This window comes from Bacillus rossius, chromosome 1 (assembly GCF_032445375.1).
Source record: "Bacillus rossius redtenbacheri isolate Brsri chromosome 1, Brsri_v3, whole genome shotgun sequence".
Classification (NCBI taxonomy): domain Eukaryota; kingdom Metazoa; phylum Arthropoda; class Insecta; order Phasmatodea; family Bacillidae; genus Bacillus; species Bacillus rossius.
Window position 1 is genome coordinate 139,260,182 of NC_086330.1, and position 17,495 is coordinate 139,277,676.

The window sequence follows — 17,495 nt, forward strand, 5'->3', positions numbered from 1 at the left end:
CTGTTCACTACCTGCTTAGCTTTTTTATTGGTACAGTAGAATCCCGCAGATGCGACCACTCACGGTTTCCGGAAAAACGGACTTATAAACGGAATGGTCGCATTAGAGATTTCGGGCCAATTCCCCCCCCCCCCCCCCCCCCCCCAAATATATCCAAATACATAAAATACTTGCGCTAAATGAATTCGCGTCACGCGAGTTCGGCTATGCTAGCCGGCTGGTGGTTATTTTCGTTCAAAACGTGTCGAAGGAACTTGTGTGGATCAGGTAGAAAACATTCCGCTATAAACGAAAGATATAAGAACAATACTATCCTGAAATGCTGTGACGTGTTTTTGGAGTAGATAATCAGAGCGACAGACCGACAGCCCTTGCGGTCAGCGATGTTTATTTTGACAGCTCAAGCAATTATCTTTTCCACGACCCTTCACAGCGTAAAAAAAAAGAAGAAAAAAACACGTTCGAATGCAGATGGAAAGGAACTATGCAGTAAAATAAATATATTTACGGCCTTGCTAAATTTTTCTATTCAATAAAATTCGAGGTATTAGTGATTTTCCAGCAGAAACTGCTGTGTGACTAATAAACAAATTGTATCATAATAACTTAAACTTATAAAGTATTTACTAACGGCGAAGGACAGTCGTATAAGCCCATAAAAATATTTATTTTACCGAGAATGGACTATACAACCTGGCTTTTGACGCACGCGGTGTGGGAGGGGAGGAGGATGCTGACAGTTTCTCACGCAGAAGGTTGAAATAAGGGAGGGAATGTGTTGAAATGTTAGTTGGTAAAAGGGGAGGGGTTTTTTTTACATGGTTTGTGGCTCTGGGAGGGATGAACCTTGAAGAATTAGCAGGGGATGGAGAGGTAAGCCTGGCCGGACGAGTTTCTTACGCTATCGCAGAAGCTACCACAGCGGCTTTTCGTGCGTGCGGGCGGGTAAGATAACATGACAGCTGAGATGGCTTTTCGTGCGATAGTGGACGCGCCGAGCTCGGCTAGACACTGCCGCGTGCATCGGCGGGATTCTACTTTACATGACTTTATTTACTGTTTTTGGATATTGGCTTTGTTACGTTTTTTTGACAATTCGTTTATGTTACTGGTATTATAACTGGACAAAACTGAGACACGGGCGGTGGAGCTTTTATTTTTTTTTTCTGCTAAGCTCGCGTATATTGGCTGGCTGCTGATGGAAGGTCACGAATCTGGGCGAAGCGTTGAGTGTGTTATACTGCGCATGCGCAGCTCAGCGAACAGAGAGCCGCGGCTACGCCGCGCCGTAACAACAGCTGACCGAGTACAATTAATTACCTTTCTCAGCGTACGGCGGGCTATTGATGGTAAATGTCCATCAATTTGGGGCCATTTTTTTTATTTTTTTACTGTGACGCAATGTGTATGTAGCTCGTATTTGTTATAAACGCTGCAGGTTGCTACTGTATTTTAATAAACTTTAACGTATTTCTTACACTTTTCATATTTTTTTTGCCTAATTTTTCACGGTTTCTGAAAATCTGTATGTACGACTGAGGTGTACGTACGAACCGGGGGCCGTACGAGCGAGAGCTGAGATAGCACGGCAGCACAAGATATCGGCGTCGACCCTGTCTACGATATAGAAACGTAGGGACGCGATTATGAGTGCGGGGGTCATTGAAAATCGGTAAATCGGATTTAACGAAACATCGATTTAGAGTAAACATTTTTGGTAACCATAGCACTTCGTTAAATCGGGGTTCTACTGTATAGTACAGTAATGCAATAGAGTTTTAGAACATTTACATCTTACAAATTTACCTTTTAATAATGCATATTAATATTTGCACCAAGTGTCTTGGTGATGTCTGACGTAGGAAGAAGAGAAAATGTAATAATTTTTATAATGTAAGATTTTTTCAAATGTATAACCTTTTTTTCCTGTAATTGAGGTATGAAAATGTGAATCACAAAATAATATGTTTGGATTGTATGTCTATTTTGTTTCCAGTTATATTCATTAGTTTTTTTTAAATTTAGTTCATATTATATTAGCATTTTATTATCAATGCAACTTAAATATAGTTTTTATACAACTATGAACAAAGTAAGATTTGTCTGTCCCCTTGCCTTGCACACTATCTCACTTAATTTTCTGTCTCGAAAATTGATGGTGATGACGTGGCATCTATTTTTATCGCTCCTCCATTAAGCGATGAGTGTTGGTTGGCTCGGTGGGTGGATATGCTGACTTACCCCTTGGCACAGTAACAAGTTTCTGAGTACGAGGGTGGGAGCCTTCAGTCCTGGAGATGTTGAAGCATGCACTGGGAACAAGGATGCAGCCACATGGTGGAGCTGGATTTGGAGTAGGCTCCTTAGTTGCTGTCTAGCTGCTATAGCATGTATCATCCTTAGTTTGCATTGTGCATTTAAATTGGCATTTATTCTCTCTTTCCAATACATAATTGATAATTTCTTCCATTACCGCCTTTTTTGTTTGGGTTGCTCTTGCCCGTTGTATGCCATAAAGCACAAAAGTTTTTGGCATTTTTGAAATGTAATGAAATTTTTTTAAAAATTTATTCTCCACATTGTATTTTGTAAATTAAAATTTGGAATGAGAATTTTTGGAACTCCATTTACCTGATTTATTTCATCAAAAGCACATTGATAATATTCCATTTTTATTTCTAAGGAGTGGTAATTGAAAGATGTTGTCTTGGTTTCAACTGTTTTTTGTCAAAAAATCATTTAGTATTAGAAATTTTTGCTCCTTTTAGTTTAGCAAATAATTGTAGCCTTGTTATTTCTAGTAACCAACTGCTACAATTAGTTTCTCTTGTGAAATAATAGTTGGTGTTTGTTTAACATTGGATTTTTTTTCTCCATCAAAATGACAACTGTAATAATACCTACTGTTGAAAGACATTAATTTATTGTTTTAGGAAAGTCATCAAATATTAAAATTAAAAGATATTAGAACTTATCACTAAAAATGGTATACAAAAAAAGATTTTTGATGTTAACAAGCCAGGTGGTATCAGACTGACAACAGTAATCACCATTTACATACCATACTTTGTACTGCAATCAAAGTATGAGACATCTATAGGCTTACTGATCATGCAACCTTCTCTTTTTTTTAAGCAGGTCAATTTTTTCCTGATACCTATCCTGTTATGATTCCCCAAGATAGTGTTCTTTTAACATGTAATTATGTAAATAAAATTACAGTATATATTGATTCTGGAAACTTAGTTTGTGAAAATGAACACCATAGTTAATATTTTTCATTTCTTTTACATTATTTTATTTTCGACTCTTGAGACCTAGATTCAGATTGGAGAGAATTTGAATTTGACCCATCACTAATTTTATATTTATTGGAGGCCCTATGTTAATAATGGCACATGTGCAATTTTATTTATTTTGAGTAGTGAAAATTCTGTTGTTGAGATGCCTGAAATATTGCAGTCCATGGCTTGTTGAAAGAGATTTTATTTTCCTTTCAGATGAGTCCTACAATTTTTTTTTTTTTTGTTTTCTCAAAACTATTGGGACCTTTAATGATTCAGCAAACGGGCCAATCCGGCACAACCGAGACTTTATCATCCCAGGATTTGCCTCTAGTTATTTTGGGAAAATGTGAGAAACTGAAGTCAGAATATGTGGATCAGGATTCAAACCCGAGTCATCTGGAATGCAGTTTAGTGTTTTATCATTGTACCAGCTTGCTCTGTGCGACCTATTAATCATCAACTCACAGTTCACATGATTTCTTTTCCCACTTAAGGAAGCTGAACCAACTACAAAATGAATGCATGACCGTGCATCCGCCCAAGAATTTTTCTTTCTGTTTCTTTCTACAAATTCCAGCCTATAAGTACTTTTTTTCTTTTCTTGTTTTTGTAGAAGTGGAATGATGTGTATGAACTGAATGAGTGAGTATGAATTAATGTTAAACTTTATTAAGAGTCAAGATTATATGGTTTATTTTCAGGCCAGTTTTATTTTTAAAACATGAAACTTGAATTATTGGTTTTATTTTTTATGAAATCTGGTTAAGAAGAATAATAGCATGTTACCTACTGAACAAATACGACGCTTAAATGTTCCATGATACTAATTTCTTCAAAACAGTGTCATTTTGACTGATTCATGTTGCATTTTTACAGTATAATGATTTGTAATAAGCATGTCTAACTATTTGGATCAAATAAATTAAATGTCTTAGTTAAATACTAATGTCATAATGTAAAAATTAGTAATAATAGTTGCAAGTTTATAAATATGTTAAATTTTTCCTAATTTTTTTTGCATAAAATGTAGTACAAACTTTATGCTAAATAAATTACTTTCATTGAATTTATGAATTTAATATTTAGAAGATTACGTATTCTTCATTAGAGTTAAATTTTGTTTGAAAATGCTGGTTAGTATCATGATATTAATTGCACATCGGTGTTGTGGTATATTAACTTAAATTTAGGTGTTATATGGTATATCAACCTGCTATTCAGTGTTGTTTCGGTTTTATTGCAATTTATCATATAATCATGACTAACTATACCGTAAATGAAATAGAAGTATTGTATGGTGGTTTAATATGTTTGTTTCATAGATACGAGAATGGCAGTATTCTTGTAATATGCGCTGAAGGAAATGCTGGCTTCTACGAGATTGGAATCATGGTGACACCCATTGAAGCAAATTATTCTGTTCTGGGGTACAATCATCCAGGTTTTGGAGGTAGCACTGTAAGTATATTTTTTTCTTAAAACATTACCACTATAAATCTTTTGCATGCTGATGTAGTTTATTCATATTTTGTATGTATGTTGACTATAGTTCAGACATAAAAAAGAAAAGAGAGAAAAAAAACAGGTTGCTTGATTTTTGTGTGTGATCTATGTAGGATCTTCATTGTTGTTAATATTTCTTATACATTTTGCACCTGAGTATTTCTTCTTCTAAACTTATATTCATATTTTGTGACTTGAAGCTACTAATTTGCTCATTCTAGATCATAAAATTTAAACTTTATAGTGTCCCATGTAAAATCAGGGTGTCCATATTCTGAAAAGTCATGAAAATTCCAGTAATTGTAATTTAAAGAAAAAATTTCATTCTCTAGTGTGCCATCACCCAGACTGTGTAATGTTTTTTTTTTTTTCCAGATTTTGTTTTAATGTGTATTCATACACACTATAAAATGGCAATGAAAGGTTATGTTGGAAATAAAGAATAAAGGTTGTAACTGCTAGGAAGACAAAACACCAATCCACGGAACAAACCTATCACACTTTGTTCTGTCCCCAAGACAGTTCTGCATCCACAGGCTAACGAAACATAATTTCATTGATATTTGAGAAGCAGACAGAACATTTCTTTGTTGTTACTTAAATTATGCATAGGGATTTTTTGTAAAAAAACCAAATAGACTGAATGACATGAAACTTTTGTAGTATTATTGACTGCTTGCACTTATCATTGTTTTTATATTTAGGTATTAATATTATAAGGCAAGGTATTGTAGTACAGTAGACTCCCAATTATCTAAGTGCATGTTACCCGGTTTGCGTGTTAATATTGAAATATATTTCACTTCCATAAACCATTAAAACAAAAATAATATTTTTACTATTATTTTATTTTTGTTATCTGTTGATGTGACAGAGCATGTTATGCTGTGATTCAAGACGAAAAACGCTGCCAAGCAGTGAATTCATAGTTGGTAAGTGTTGGTATGCATCTTGAACTTCAAAACTGCTGGAGCAAAATGCACTCCTGTAAGCCGTGTGTACTTGTGTTCCATGTGCCCTTTTGTAGCGTGATCAGGTTAGTGCCGGCATGGTGTGGCTGTTGCGTGACTCAAGCGAGCGATTGACTTGCCTGCGTAGTTTCCAGGCAGCAGTTGCAATGCTGCATCATTTTTTACTGCAGTAATCCATTGAGTAATGTCTAATAATAAATGCAAACAACTGTGCTTGGCATGGAACAAAAATTAAAAATTATAGACCAGCTTAATGTAAAATATGGCTATGTTTTAAGTGACATGTACTGCAACTTTTTCTGTAAATTACGTCTAACATTTTAATACCTATTACGTACAACCTTATACAGTATTTGTCTAGATAGTTGGGATTAAAAAAAATTAACAAAACAGTTTTTTCAACATTGCTTTAACTGGTTTTTTCAGTTATCCATGGACTCTTAGCCAGTCATTACCCCTGATAATCAGGAGTCTACTGTAGTATATTTTATTGCTTAGGATAAAGTTAATTTTGGATAGAACTTACAGGAATTGAAAATATGGATTTCAAGTTCAATCTAACTGCGAAGAAAAATATATGTGCTTATGTTTCATCGCAGGGTGTGCCGTTTCCCAGCCAGGAGCAGAATGCCATAGATGTCGTGATCCAGTTTGCGATACACAAGCTGAACTTTCAGCCGGAGAACATCTTGCTGTTTGGCTGGAGCATCGGTGGTTACTCAGTTTCGTGGGCGGCTTTGGAGTATCCTAATGTCCGTGGCGTGGTGAGTTTAGCTCTGTGATGTTTGATGTTTGCTGTTTGCTGTCACACTGGCGTTGTACCCTCACAGGATGTGTTCACAAGGATTCTTTCTTACTGCTGTGGGTCATTCCATGCCTGACCATTTCAAATTTTACTTATTTTATTTATTTTTTGTTACATGCCCACCAACAGTTGTTAAACTTTGTGGTGGGCACAATACATATAAACAGGTAAACAGTTATCATTGCCAGTGTATGGACTTCCATCATCGTCGGTACCAGTGCAGACAGAACGTCGCAAAATGGCCAACACACAAGGGAAAGAGTACCACACATTAGCAATGATAACAACTCATATAAGCAAACATGGACAAACAAAACAAACACCAAACAGAAAATAAACTTAGAGGCAATAACATAAACAGACACATAACACATATAATTTCTTATTAAGGAACACTATAAAATGTAAATAAAACTTTATATTAAACACAATGAACAAGATACAAATGTTTGTAAAATCATTATATCTACAATCTTAGTAGGTACTTAGATTTAAAAGAAAATCTATAAAGTGTGAGGAAAGGTTATTTTTTCTAAAATACAAGAATTAATTCAGCAATTCCTTATAAAAATATTTGATGTTTGTATAAAAAAAGGATAAGCTAAATGATAGCCAATTAGCTAAGAAAATTTATCCAACTTATTATAATTAGAAATTAGTCTGTGCAGAATATCATTTCTTTTGTTAAGAGTGCATAAGGTAGACTTAAGTTGACTATTTAATTGTGGAACTCTGAGTCAAGTGTTACCGAGAATGTATTTACAGTTGGTTAAAGAGTTATAACAGTTTTTAACAAAAAGGGAACTTTGAAAAGCTCTACGATCAGCTAAAAGAACAAAATTGTGAGTAAAAGAGTATTCTTTGTTTCTACGAATTTCTTCCAGAGGACCATAAATATACAGTAAAACCTTTTTGTTGCGACCCCATTTATTGTGACCACCTCTCTATTACAACCCGATTTCGAGGAACCGTGGAAAAATTGCCGAAAATCCGAAGAAAATCGGACAGAAAATAAGTTTCTTGTAGTGAGTAGCGTGTTACTGTGTTTCTCTTGCCGAGTGCTGTACTACCCCAGGCACCGCATATCTAAAAATAGATACCACTTCCTGTCGACCGCTGTCAGCGCTTGACAACCCCCATTCCATGTCCCTTTGCCGGCAGGGTGCAGATAAAGGTTTTTATGGCAACGTGTTTACGTTTAGCTTTTTGCGAGCCGCAGCGTGTGAACATGGTAGTCGGCCGCTCGCTCGCCCTTGCTCACCCTCTCCCCTGACCATGCGCTGCGGCCGATCTCGGATGTTGCTTGTACATGTTAACAATCACGTTATCTGCTTCATTTTAATGAGAGTAAAAATATATTAAAACTGTCAGCAAATTTATAAAAGCTTTGTGTCCGAAAAACAGGGCACAACACTGGCCCGCCAGTTGTTTTCATTCAAAACGTGGCTAAAGAACTTGCATGGATCAGGCTGAAAACATCTGGCAATACGTGTGGGTTATAACATGGAATCTTGTTATGAATTGAGATGTTATGTTTTTCGAGTAGATATACACAGCGACCGACTGGATGCAGGCCTGCCTCGACTTGTTTTAATTGCTGTAGCGATGTTTATTTTGACAGCTCAAGCAATGATCTTTTCCCGTGGGTTGATAGAAAAAGGTCGCTTAACCCAGCATAAAAAAAAAGGCTATGCCACTTATTCCCCACGCAGGAAACACACTGGCTGCCGTCTGTCTCCCCCGCATTTATCTGGTTAGCCTTGAAGAATGTTAACGAGGGGAGGGAGGGGTGAGCTTATGCGTCATGAAGCCTCTGCCGCCAGCCAGCCGGGCGAGCTTAGTGTGCGCCCACTCGCGTTGCAGAACCTACCGCTGCCATATTTTTAAAGGAAATGTCCCATTATTTTTTTGTTATTCTTACATGAACATTATTGGAAGTATTAAAGCCGACACAAAAATCCGCTGTGTGTTAAAATTAACAGTTATTTAATGATCTTTCATTTCGTATTTTTATTTTTATTTTTTTCTCATTTTCACATTTTGGTCAAAATGTCCAATTTTTTGACGGTTCCCGATAATGTATTCGTAAAATCACTGCCTCGTTAAATCCGGGGTTTTCGTGACATCGGGGTTCTAGTGTATTTAACTATGGCAAGCAGAAAACGTACTGTACATGTAAACTAACCAGTAAAAATAAACTGTCTTATGACATATTTTCTTCAGGGGTGGCATGTAGGGCGACGGACTTGTCATGAAGGTTGAAGTGGGGTTAAAGCAAAGCCGTCTAGCATTGTGAGTGACAGCATCCTGCCATTATACGGCTGATTTCTTAGCGAGTAGCGGTTTGGAAAAAAAAGGGGGGGGGGGGGTTGGAAATCTACTGAAAATTCGTAAAACATCTATTACGACCCCCCCTCTATTACGACCCTATTCCTGGGAACCGTGAGAGGTCTATTCAGAGAGGTTTGACTGTATTAAGAGTCTGATTTAGTGAATACAACTATGGCAACGAAACAATAGCCAAATACAAATCAAACGACCCGACTGCACGTGGCCCGCCATCTTGCCGAACTGTTTATACGACACGCAAATGGGGCACAAGTAACACTTCACACAACAAGGACATAAGTCACAAAGTCCGAACATTCCGCCCCCGTTGTTAGCACCAGGTAACAAACACAAAGGTATATACAGCAAGGAAAAGAAAGCAATTTGTTACAGATTACATGATCTTGTTGAATTCTGTCCTAGATCATAACGATTGTCCACTGGCAAAGGGCACAGCTTAATCAGCGGACGTTGCAAGACACTTGTAGCAGTCCGGATAGTAGCCACCCGGGGAATTCGGTCTGGTCCTGGGTGAAGAGCTAAGAGCTTCAATTCGAGCGAGACCCCATTTGAGTGGAGGGGTGTGCTTATCTTTGATCACGACCAAATCTCCAATCTTGGGCTGACCACCTGGCTGTGTCCATTTGCTTCTCTGCTGGAGTGAGTACAAATATTCCTTTCTCCAGCGTTTCCAGAAATCTTTAATTATACGTTGGACCAGCTGCCAGCAATTTAATCGGTTAATGTTGAGGTGGGTGATGTCAGGTTCGGGTAATGATGTTATGGGCTGTAGAATCAAAAAATGAGCAGGGTCTGAGCTGATCTCACAAAGAGGACGAGAGTTTAAGACCCCTTCGATGCGAATCAGGATAGTCGAGAGCTCTTCATAAGAAAGGATCTGTAAGCCAATGACTTTAGTTAAGTGGCTTTTAACAGACTTCATGCCAGCCTCCCATAACCCGCCAAAGTGCGGTGCTGCCGGGAGGTTGAAATGCCATGCAATTCCTTCCTGATTCAGCTTATTGCTCACTTCAGTGTTATGGGTTGTCTGTCTTACAAACTGGTAGAGTTCTTTGAGTTCTCGATGAGCTCCAACAAAATTAGTTCCACAATCATTGTAAACGTGGGCTGGCCTTCCCCTTCGAGAGATGAAGCGAGAAAATGCTGCCAAGAACAAACTGTTTGAGAGATCAGAAACCAATTCCAAATGTAGGGCTTTGGTGGCAAGACAAACAAACAAGCATAAGTATGCTTTTGTGGACTTGCAACCACGAGTGCGTGTCGTGGTAACCTGAAAGGGCCCACCATAGTCCACACCAGTATGGTGAAAAGCAGTCACTTGTTTGACTCTAGGAGATGGAAGTTCTCCCATGGTCGGAGTGAACGGAGAGGGTTTAGTGCGGAAACACTTAATACACCCAGGTAAAACCCTTTTGATGACAGAGCGTGCACAAAGAAGCCAGTATCTTTGGCTCAGGATGGCTTGCAAAGTTCGAGGACCAGGGTGGAAATGTAAACAATGAAAATGATTGATTACCATTAACGTGAATCGGTGATTTTTGGGCAACAATATAGGGTGTTGAACAGAAGAGGGAAGGGATGCCTGACTTAACCTCCCTCCTACGCAGATGATACCCACATTATCCACGAAGGGGCACAAGCGCCAAATTTGATGAGAACTGCACTGCCCCTTGTCCAAGTTAACCTTATCAGCTACAAAGCATTGTTGGGCATGTCTGATGCAAACGTCCAAGCCCTTTTGCAGTTCCGTAGTTGTCAACGGTCCCAGAGAGCACCTTTCCTTAGGTTGACGACAGTTGTCTCCAAACCGAAGGCAGTAAGCAACAACATGCTGCAGCTTGCTGAAGGAAGAGAATCTGGCAACATATTCTAGGGATACCTCTGTCACACAACTTATTGCTGTAAGTTTTTCTTCACATGCAATGGCATCATCAATTACCACACTACCCAGGGTATCGTTTGGCCACTGGCTGTGAGGCTGTCTAAGCCATGGGGCTCCAGACCACCACAGAGGATGATCAATAAGTTGTGAGGGCAACAAGCCACGGGATGCACAATCTGCTAGGTTGTTTTCAGTGCGAACATGTCTCCAGAATTCCTTTTCAGTTAAGTCCTGTATGATGCTGACACGATTTGCCACAAATATTTTCCAACGGTGGGGTGATGATGCAATCCAATGAAGAACAACTGTTGAGTCTGACCACGCATACATTGGTCACGAAACTGATTAGCTTGGCTAACATCACAGCTGCACACAACTCAAGGCGAGGCAAATAGATCCTTTTCACCGGTGCTACTCTTGATTTTGCCATCAATAGTGAGACCTTGATTCTGCCATCTGAAAACATTGATCTGAGATAGATGACACACGCATAGCCAACCTCTGAACTGTCGCAAGACCCGTGCAGTTCATGAACAGCTTTTACTGAGCCTGATACACACCGAGGCAGTCGAAGTTGTGACAACAAAGACAGTTCAGACTTAAAATCACACCACCTGCATAAGACCTCTGGAGGAAACTGTTCATCCCATCCTGCTCCAGTGAGTACAAGAGACTTGGCATACAAGAGGATGGGCGTCAGCCATCCAAGGAGATCAAAGATCCTGGCGATATTTGAAAGAATTGCCCTCTTGGTGCTTGAGTTGTTTAATGGATTCATCTGATAAGAAAAACAGTCTGAGCTAGGGTTCTACTGTACACCAAGAACTTTCACCACAGCTGGCTGTTCTTTGTCAAAAGACATAGATTCTGGGGATTGTAGCTGGTCTGGGGAAAGCCATTCAAGCACTTCACTATGAGTGCTGGCAAACTTCCTGAGATGGAAGCCACCAGCTGCCAACAAAGCAATTAGTTCCTTTTGAAGAGAAATGGCTTCTTCAACACTATTGGCCCCTGTGACAACATCATCCACATAGAAATCAGAATTCAAAACATGAGCTGCTTGAGGGAAGTTACATTGCTCATCTTGGGCCAGCTGATGCAAGGTGCGAATTGCTAGATAAGAGACAGATGAAACTCTGTAAGTAACAGTCTGCAAACGATAGTCCACTATAGGATCGGTTGGAGAACAACGCCACACAATTCGCTGGTAGTCTTGATGCTCCTTGTCCACCATTATTTGCAGATACATTTGTTTGATGTCTGCAGTGAATACAACTTTGTGTACACGAACCAGAAGCAGAATTTCTCGAACATCTGTCTGTAATTTGGGCCCGGTCATCAGCAAGTCATTTAGACTCACGTCTCGCTGGTTAGAAGAAAGATAAATGTGGGGGAGACAGACGGCAGCCAGTGTGTTTCCTGCGTGGGGAATAAGTGGCGTAGCCTTGTTTTTTATGCTGGGTGAAGCGACCTTTTTCTATCAACCCACGGAAAAGATAATTGCTTGAGCTGTCAAAATAAACATCGCTGCGACAGTTAAAACAAGTCGAGGCGGGCGTGCATCCAGTCGGTCGCTGTGTATATCTACTCGAAAAACATAACATCTCAATTCATAACAAGATTCCTTATAACCTACACGTATTGCCGGATTGCCACAAAAACCTTTATCTGCACCCTGCTGGCAAAGGGACGTGGAATGGGGGTTGTCAAGCGCTGACAGCGGTCGACAGGAAGTGGTATCTTTTTTAGATATGCGCTGCCTACGGCAGTACAGCACTCGGCAAGAGAAACGCAGTAACACGCTACTCACCACAAGAAATTTATTTTCTGTCCGATTTTCTTTGGATTTTCAGCAATTTTTTCACGATTCCTCGAAATTGGGTTGTAATAGAGAGGTGGTCGCAATAAATAGGGTCGCAACAAAAAGGTTTTATTGTAGTTATTAATGGAAGCATAACAACTTCTGTTTTTGAGCTATATTGAAAACCATTTAACAAAATTATCGCAGAATCCAAAATTTGATAATTTTACAAGTAGAATATCATGATTAACAAAATCAAGAGCTTTTGCCAAATCCAAATAGCAAGCATTAACCTGGCCTCTATTAGTAACTGCATTGAAGATAGGAGGATTAAAAAAAGGTGATAAGATTGGTGGCAGTGGACATGCCAGATCTAATGATCTAAACCCATGTTGATTGTGATGTAATTTATTTTTCATAGGGAAATTATGATTTTGGAAAAACCATTAAGAAGAGAGATAGGTCGATCGTTGGACACATTAAATTTAGTCCTACTTTAAAAATAGGAATAACCCTAGCTAATTTCCAATTGTCAGGAAAAACTTGTGTTTTTAAGCTCATATTGAATAAATGTTGTAGAAGGGGAACCAGTAAGTGGGAGCAAACTTTAAGAATAAATTTAGGAATTCCGTCAGGACCAGAGAACAAGGATGAATTTTGGGACTTTATTCCCCAAAGTACTAAACTTTCGGAAATGTCAGGAACTGTGATAGTGTCGTAACAGATCTTTGGGAGAGGGATTTAGAACTTATAATTAGAGGACATATAAACACTAGAAAATAATCAGCAAGAATATTAGAAGTACCACAGGATCCCTAGATACAACTCCAATGACGTTAAGTGCATGATGTTCATAAAAACAGTTTTGAAGTACTTTGATGTAATGTCGGAACTTTTTAGGATAATAGTAATACATATTAATAATTCTGTTGTAAATTTTATGTTAATGTTTCTTAGATTTTACAGAAAAGGTACTTGGAGGCTTTTTTTTTTTTGCGATTACAGGAATAAAGACATTCAAATTATTGCATATACTGGAAGTAAGTTGTTCTACTAAATCATTGGGATCAGAGGTTTAGTAAAAATTTTGATCAATCAAAAATTTTATATGGCATTATAAAGGCCAAGGAAATCAAAATTTTTGAAGCCCTTAAAGGTAACTGAAGAAATTATTTTGCAAGGTAAAGCGTCCATAAATATTTTTATTAAGGCCGGGTGATGTGTATCTTCTTTGAAAAGTGGATCTTCTGCTTTAAATACAGTGCATTGAGATAAGTTACCTACTAAAGCAAAGATCTGAAAGGTTTTAAAATAAGAAGTTAAGCAAAGATCGCCTTATTTCTAATGAGGGAATGCACAATATTGTGTGTCTGATTAGAGGACCAACTAATACCAGACACACTAAAATCACAGAAAAACACAATATTATCATTTTTATAACAGGCAAGTTTATCTTCAAGTGCTCCAAAATAAGACTGAAATTAATTTAGAGTAGTATGTGTAGGTAAGTAGATATTACAGAGAATGATAAATTTGTTAGACAAAATTTTAATTTTTATCCATGCAGCTTCAATTCCTGAGTAATCTAGAGAATTGATTAGTTGAACTGAAGGAAATTTGTATTTTTTTATTGCTGTTAAAACACCACCACACCATACTTTCTCGTTCAGCAAAGCATCTCTGTCATTCCTGAAGATATGATAATTGTCCGTGAAATAATGAGAATTAATATTAGAGTTATTAAACCAGGTTTTAGTTGAACAGATGATATCATAGTGTGAGCTAAGAAGATTATCTAAAAATTCAAAAGATTTTGTTTTAAGACCTCTATCATTTTAGTAAAACAATTCCCACTCCTTTCATATTAGAGTGCACAAAAACAGTTGTACGATGCTCCACCAGGCACCACTGTAGGAACCAACAAGATTTTAAAAACATAAAACATTATTAGTTGTAGAAGAGTTGGAGTTGTAGATTTGGTCGGGTTGGAGTTTGCCATAGAAGGGGCTAATCAGACACCCGCTAGGCCAAAACACAATGTTGTTAATCCGTGAAAAGTCTTCGAGAACTGATATATGAAACATCGCATATGAATAGTATTTTTTCCGTAGTTCCACAAATTTGACGTGTAAAACTAAGCTCATTGGAGATGTAATCAGAAATTTCTTTTCCATGAATATCTGGATCAAACCGGGTGACAAACAAAGCCTTAGTTTTTTTTTGACGTGACAACGTCTAATAAATCGATGAACGCCGGCTGCACGCACGAAAAAGTGTCCCACTACGGATGTCCCACTACGGATGTGTTCTGTTTGCTCATTGTACGCATGCGTGGCATCTCTCTTCCACTCGATTGGAACAACCATCGATTTGACTTTTAAATCATATTTTTGTTGTTTGAATTATTAATATTATGTAATTTAACGATCATCCACCGATTTTCAGCACAATCTGTACGGTTATTTAAAAGTAATGTTGAAAATTCAAATACGTTTTGAACCAACAATGGTGTTTTACAGTTACACATAATAATTCAAATTACACCCGGGATTTTTGCACAATGTTTTAAAAAATATTGTAACACATTTTAAATAAGTTTGGTGTATTTGGGATGCATATTTGTTATAAAATCGTGTTAATATTATACCCCTACCGTGAACAAAGTTTATATATATATATATATATATATATATATATATATATATATATATATATATATATATATATATATATATAAATAAAACATTTGAAACTACATTACTTTAGTATGGCCTCGTGGGCGTGTAGTTAGCATACCTAACTCTTGAACTAAAGGTTGTCGGTTCGAAACCCGGCAGCTGCGAAATTTTTTTTTGTACTTGTAAAAATAAATATGGCGCATGCAACATTTCAAAAGTAATAAATTTTTTTTGAATTAATGAATGCAAATAAAAGTAAATTTATTAATTCAATTGCACATTTCATTTCACTCATTTGTATCCATACAAAATAGTGATAATTCAATAAAAATGATTCAATTTTATTCATAAAAGTATGCAGAGGTAGATTTTATCATGCAAAAGATTGAAAACTTAAAAAAAATTCTTCCTCAAAGAATATAATATTTTTAATGCCTAAATGGTTTGGTTACAAAAACCTATTACGGCTCAGTCTCAGGCCGAATATGATATTTCCTTTTCTTCTGGATCACTCATTTCATCAATGTTTTGTTATGACGTCACGTTAAACTATCGTCCGTAAACCGACTTTACAGACAACCATTTTTTTTATACAGTTGGTTTAGCAACTATTTTTAATGTGGAAGAATTTCGGACTCCCATTTACATGAGGGTTTTATTTATTCCGTTCTTATTCATGGGCTTCAATGAATTTGGGTTTAACACGGACTTGTGCTTGTGTTGCACAAGAGTGAACCCAGCTTGTTGGCGACACGGCTTCTGACGTTACATTTTTCATGCTGTGTGGAAAGTAAGTTACAAGAAGAAGTGTTACCCGCATCACCGGATGACTCAACATGTTTGGCCTTCTTGTTTTTTGCTGGATTCTTGACTTTTTGACTGAAGGACTTGTCATTTCCATTATTATAGTCCATACTTTTCTTGATAAGGCTAAGTTCATGTTTAATATCTGGAACTTCGGATCGTGAATCAATGAGTTTAGTCTTGAGAATACAATTTTCATTTTTCAGGTCATCCACTTTAGAACAAAGGAGCTCAACCATTTTGATAAGTTCATCCATTTTGTAGACTTTGGATTTGATGTGACAGACTAAGGTTTATCACCACTAACCACAGTTAAAGAATCTGATATTTTAGTGGGTGATCAGAACATGTTGAAAACCTGTGTTTGTTCTAAGAATAGAAAATTATGAGTTAATATTGTAAAACAACATATAAACAAAGTGAAAATAACAATAGATCACGGAGGCCAAGGATCAGGCATGCACACAACCGTCCGCTACTGACGCTTGGCCGCGACCGCAAAATATATTCTCATTTACGTCATTGGGGGAGTGATACGTGAAAGTTTCATTCATATTTAAAATAGGTTTACTGACCGGTTGATTTAGCATTGAATTACCTCTGTGTGTAAGGATGTGGGTTAATGTTGACTGGGGTATGTTTGTACTGGAAGGTATGTTTTTTTTTCCACACCCACAGAAATGTTTTTGTACAAAACATGTTCCCTCAAATTTTTTCTCTTATACAGAGTTACAGGTAACGGAGCCAGATGATGTGGCATGAAAGTGATTGCTTTAATTTTTATTTACATTCTTTAAAAATTTTTTTATCATTAATTTCAAAATTGCTTGAACTCCTATAATTTTACTGTTATTATGTCTGTATTTGGCATTGTGCTTGTGACTAAAACTAATACATGGTCACTTTTAGTTATGTGCATGTGAATCGCTAAACCAGAAGCAAAAATTTCCTTTGCTTGGTGTCAAGTTAACAGAGAAATAAAATTAGTTTATTTTATTATCAGAATTAAGTTCACGTGCATCTGTATACACTTATTATTGGATGTCGAAACCAACCACAGTTTTTCTGTTCTAGATCTTGGATGCGACATTTGACGACATACTACCCCTGGCTACGGCACGCATGCCACGCTTCCTGGATCCGATTGTGAAGAGGACAATACGAGACTTCATTAACTTGAACAACTACCAGCTTCTCATGCACTACCCTGGACCGCTCTTGCTGGTCAGGAGGACGGAAGATGAAGTCATCTGCACGGAGTAAGTACCTCTCTAGACGAGGTATCTAGTCCAAGCGGTGCTCATTGAGTAGCCATTTGATGTGAATTAATACAGTCTTTATTTCAAAATTTTTTTGGACATATGAGATTTTAAATTAATGTTTCTTTGGTCCTTCTACCATTGTAGCTTCTGATA

General features: G+C 37.4%; 1 protein-coding gene across 1 annotated transcript in view; it reads left to right on the plus strand.

Moving 5' to 3' along the window:
- Nucleotides 1-17,495, plus strand: part of LOC134546217 (phosphatidylserine lipase ABHD16A) — a 94,056-nt gene that overhangs the window by 9,319 nt on the left and 67,242 nt on the right. The window contains exons 7-9 of the mRNA XM_063388839.1: nt 4,610-4,745; nt 6,361-6,525; nt 17,155-17,339. Coding sequence (XP_063244909.1) covers nt 4,610-4,745; nt 6,361-6,525; nt 17,155-17,339 — 486 coding nt within the window. The remainder of the gene's footprint in view (nt 1-4,609; nt 4,746-6,360; nt 6,526-17,154; nt 17,340-17,495) is intronic.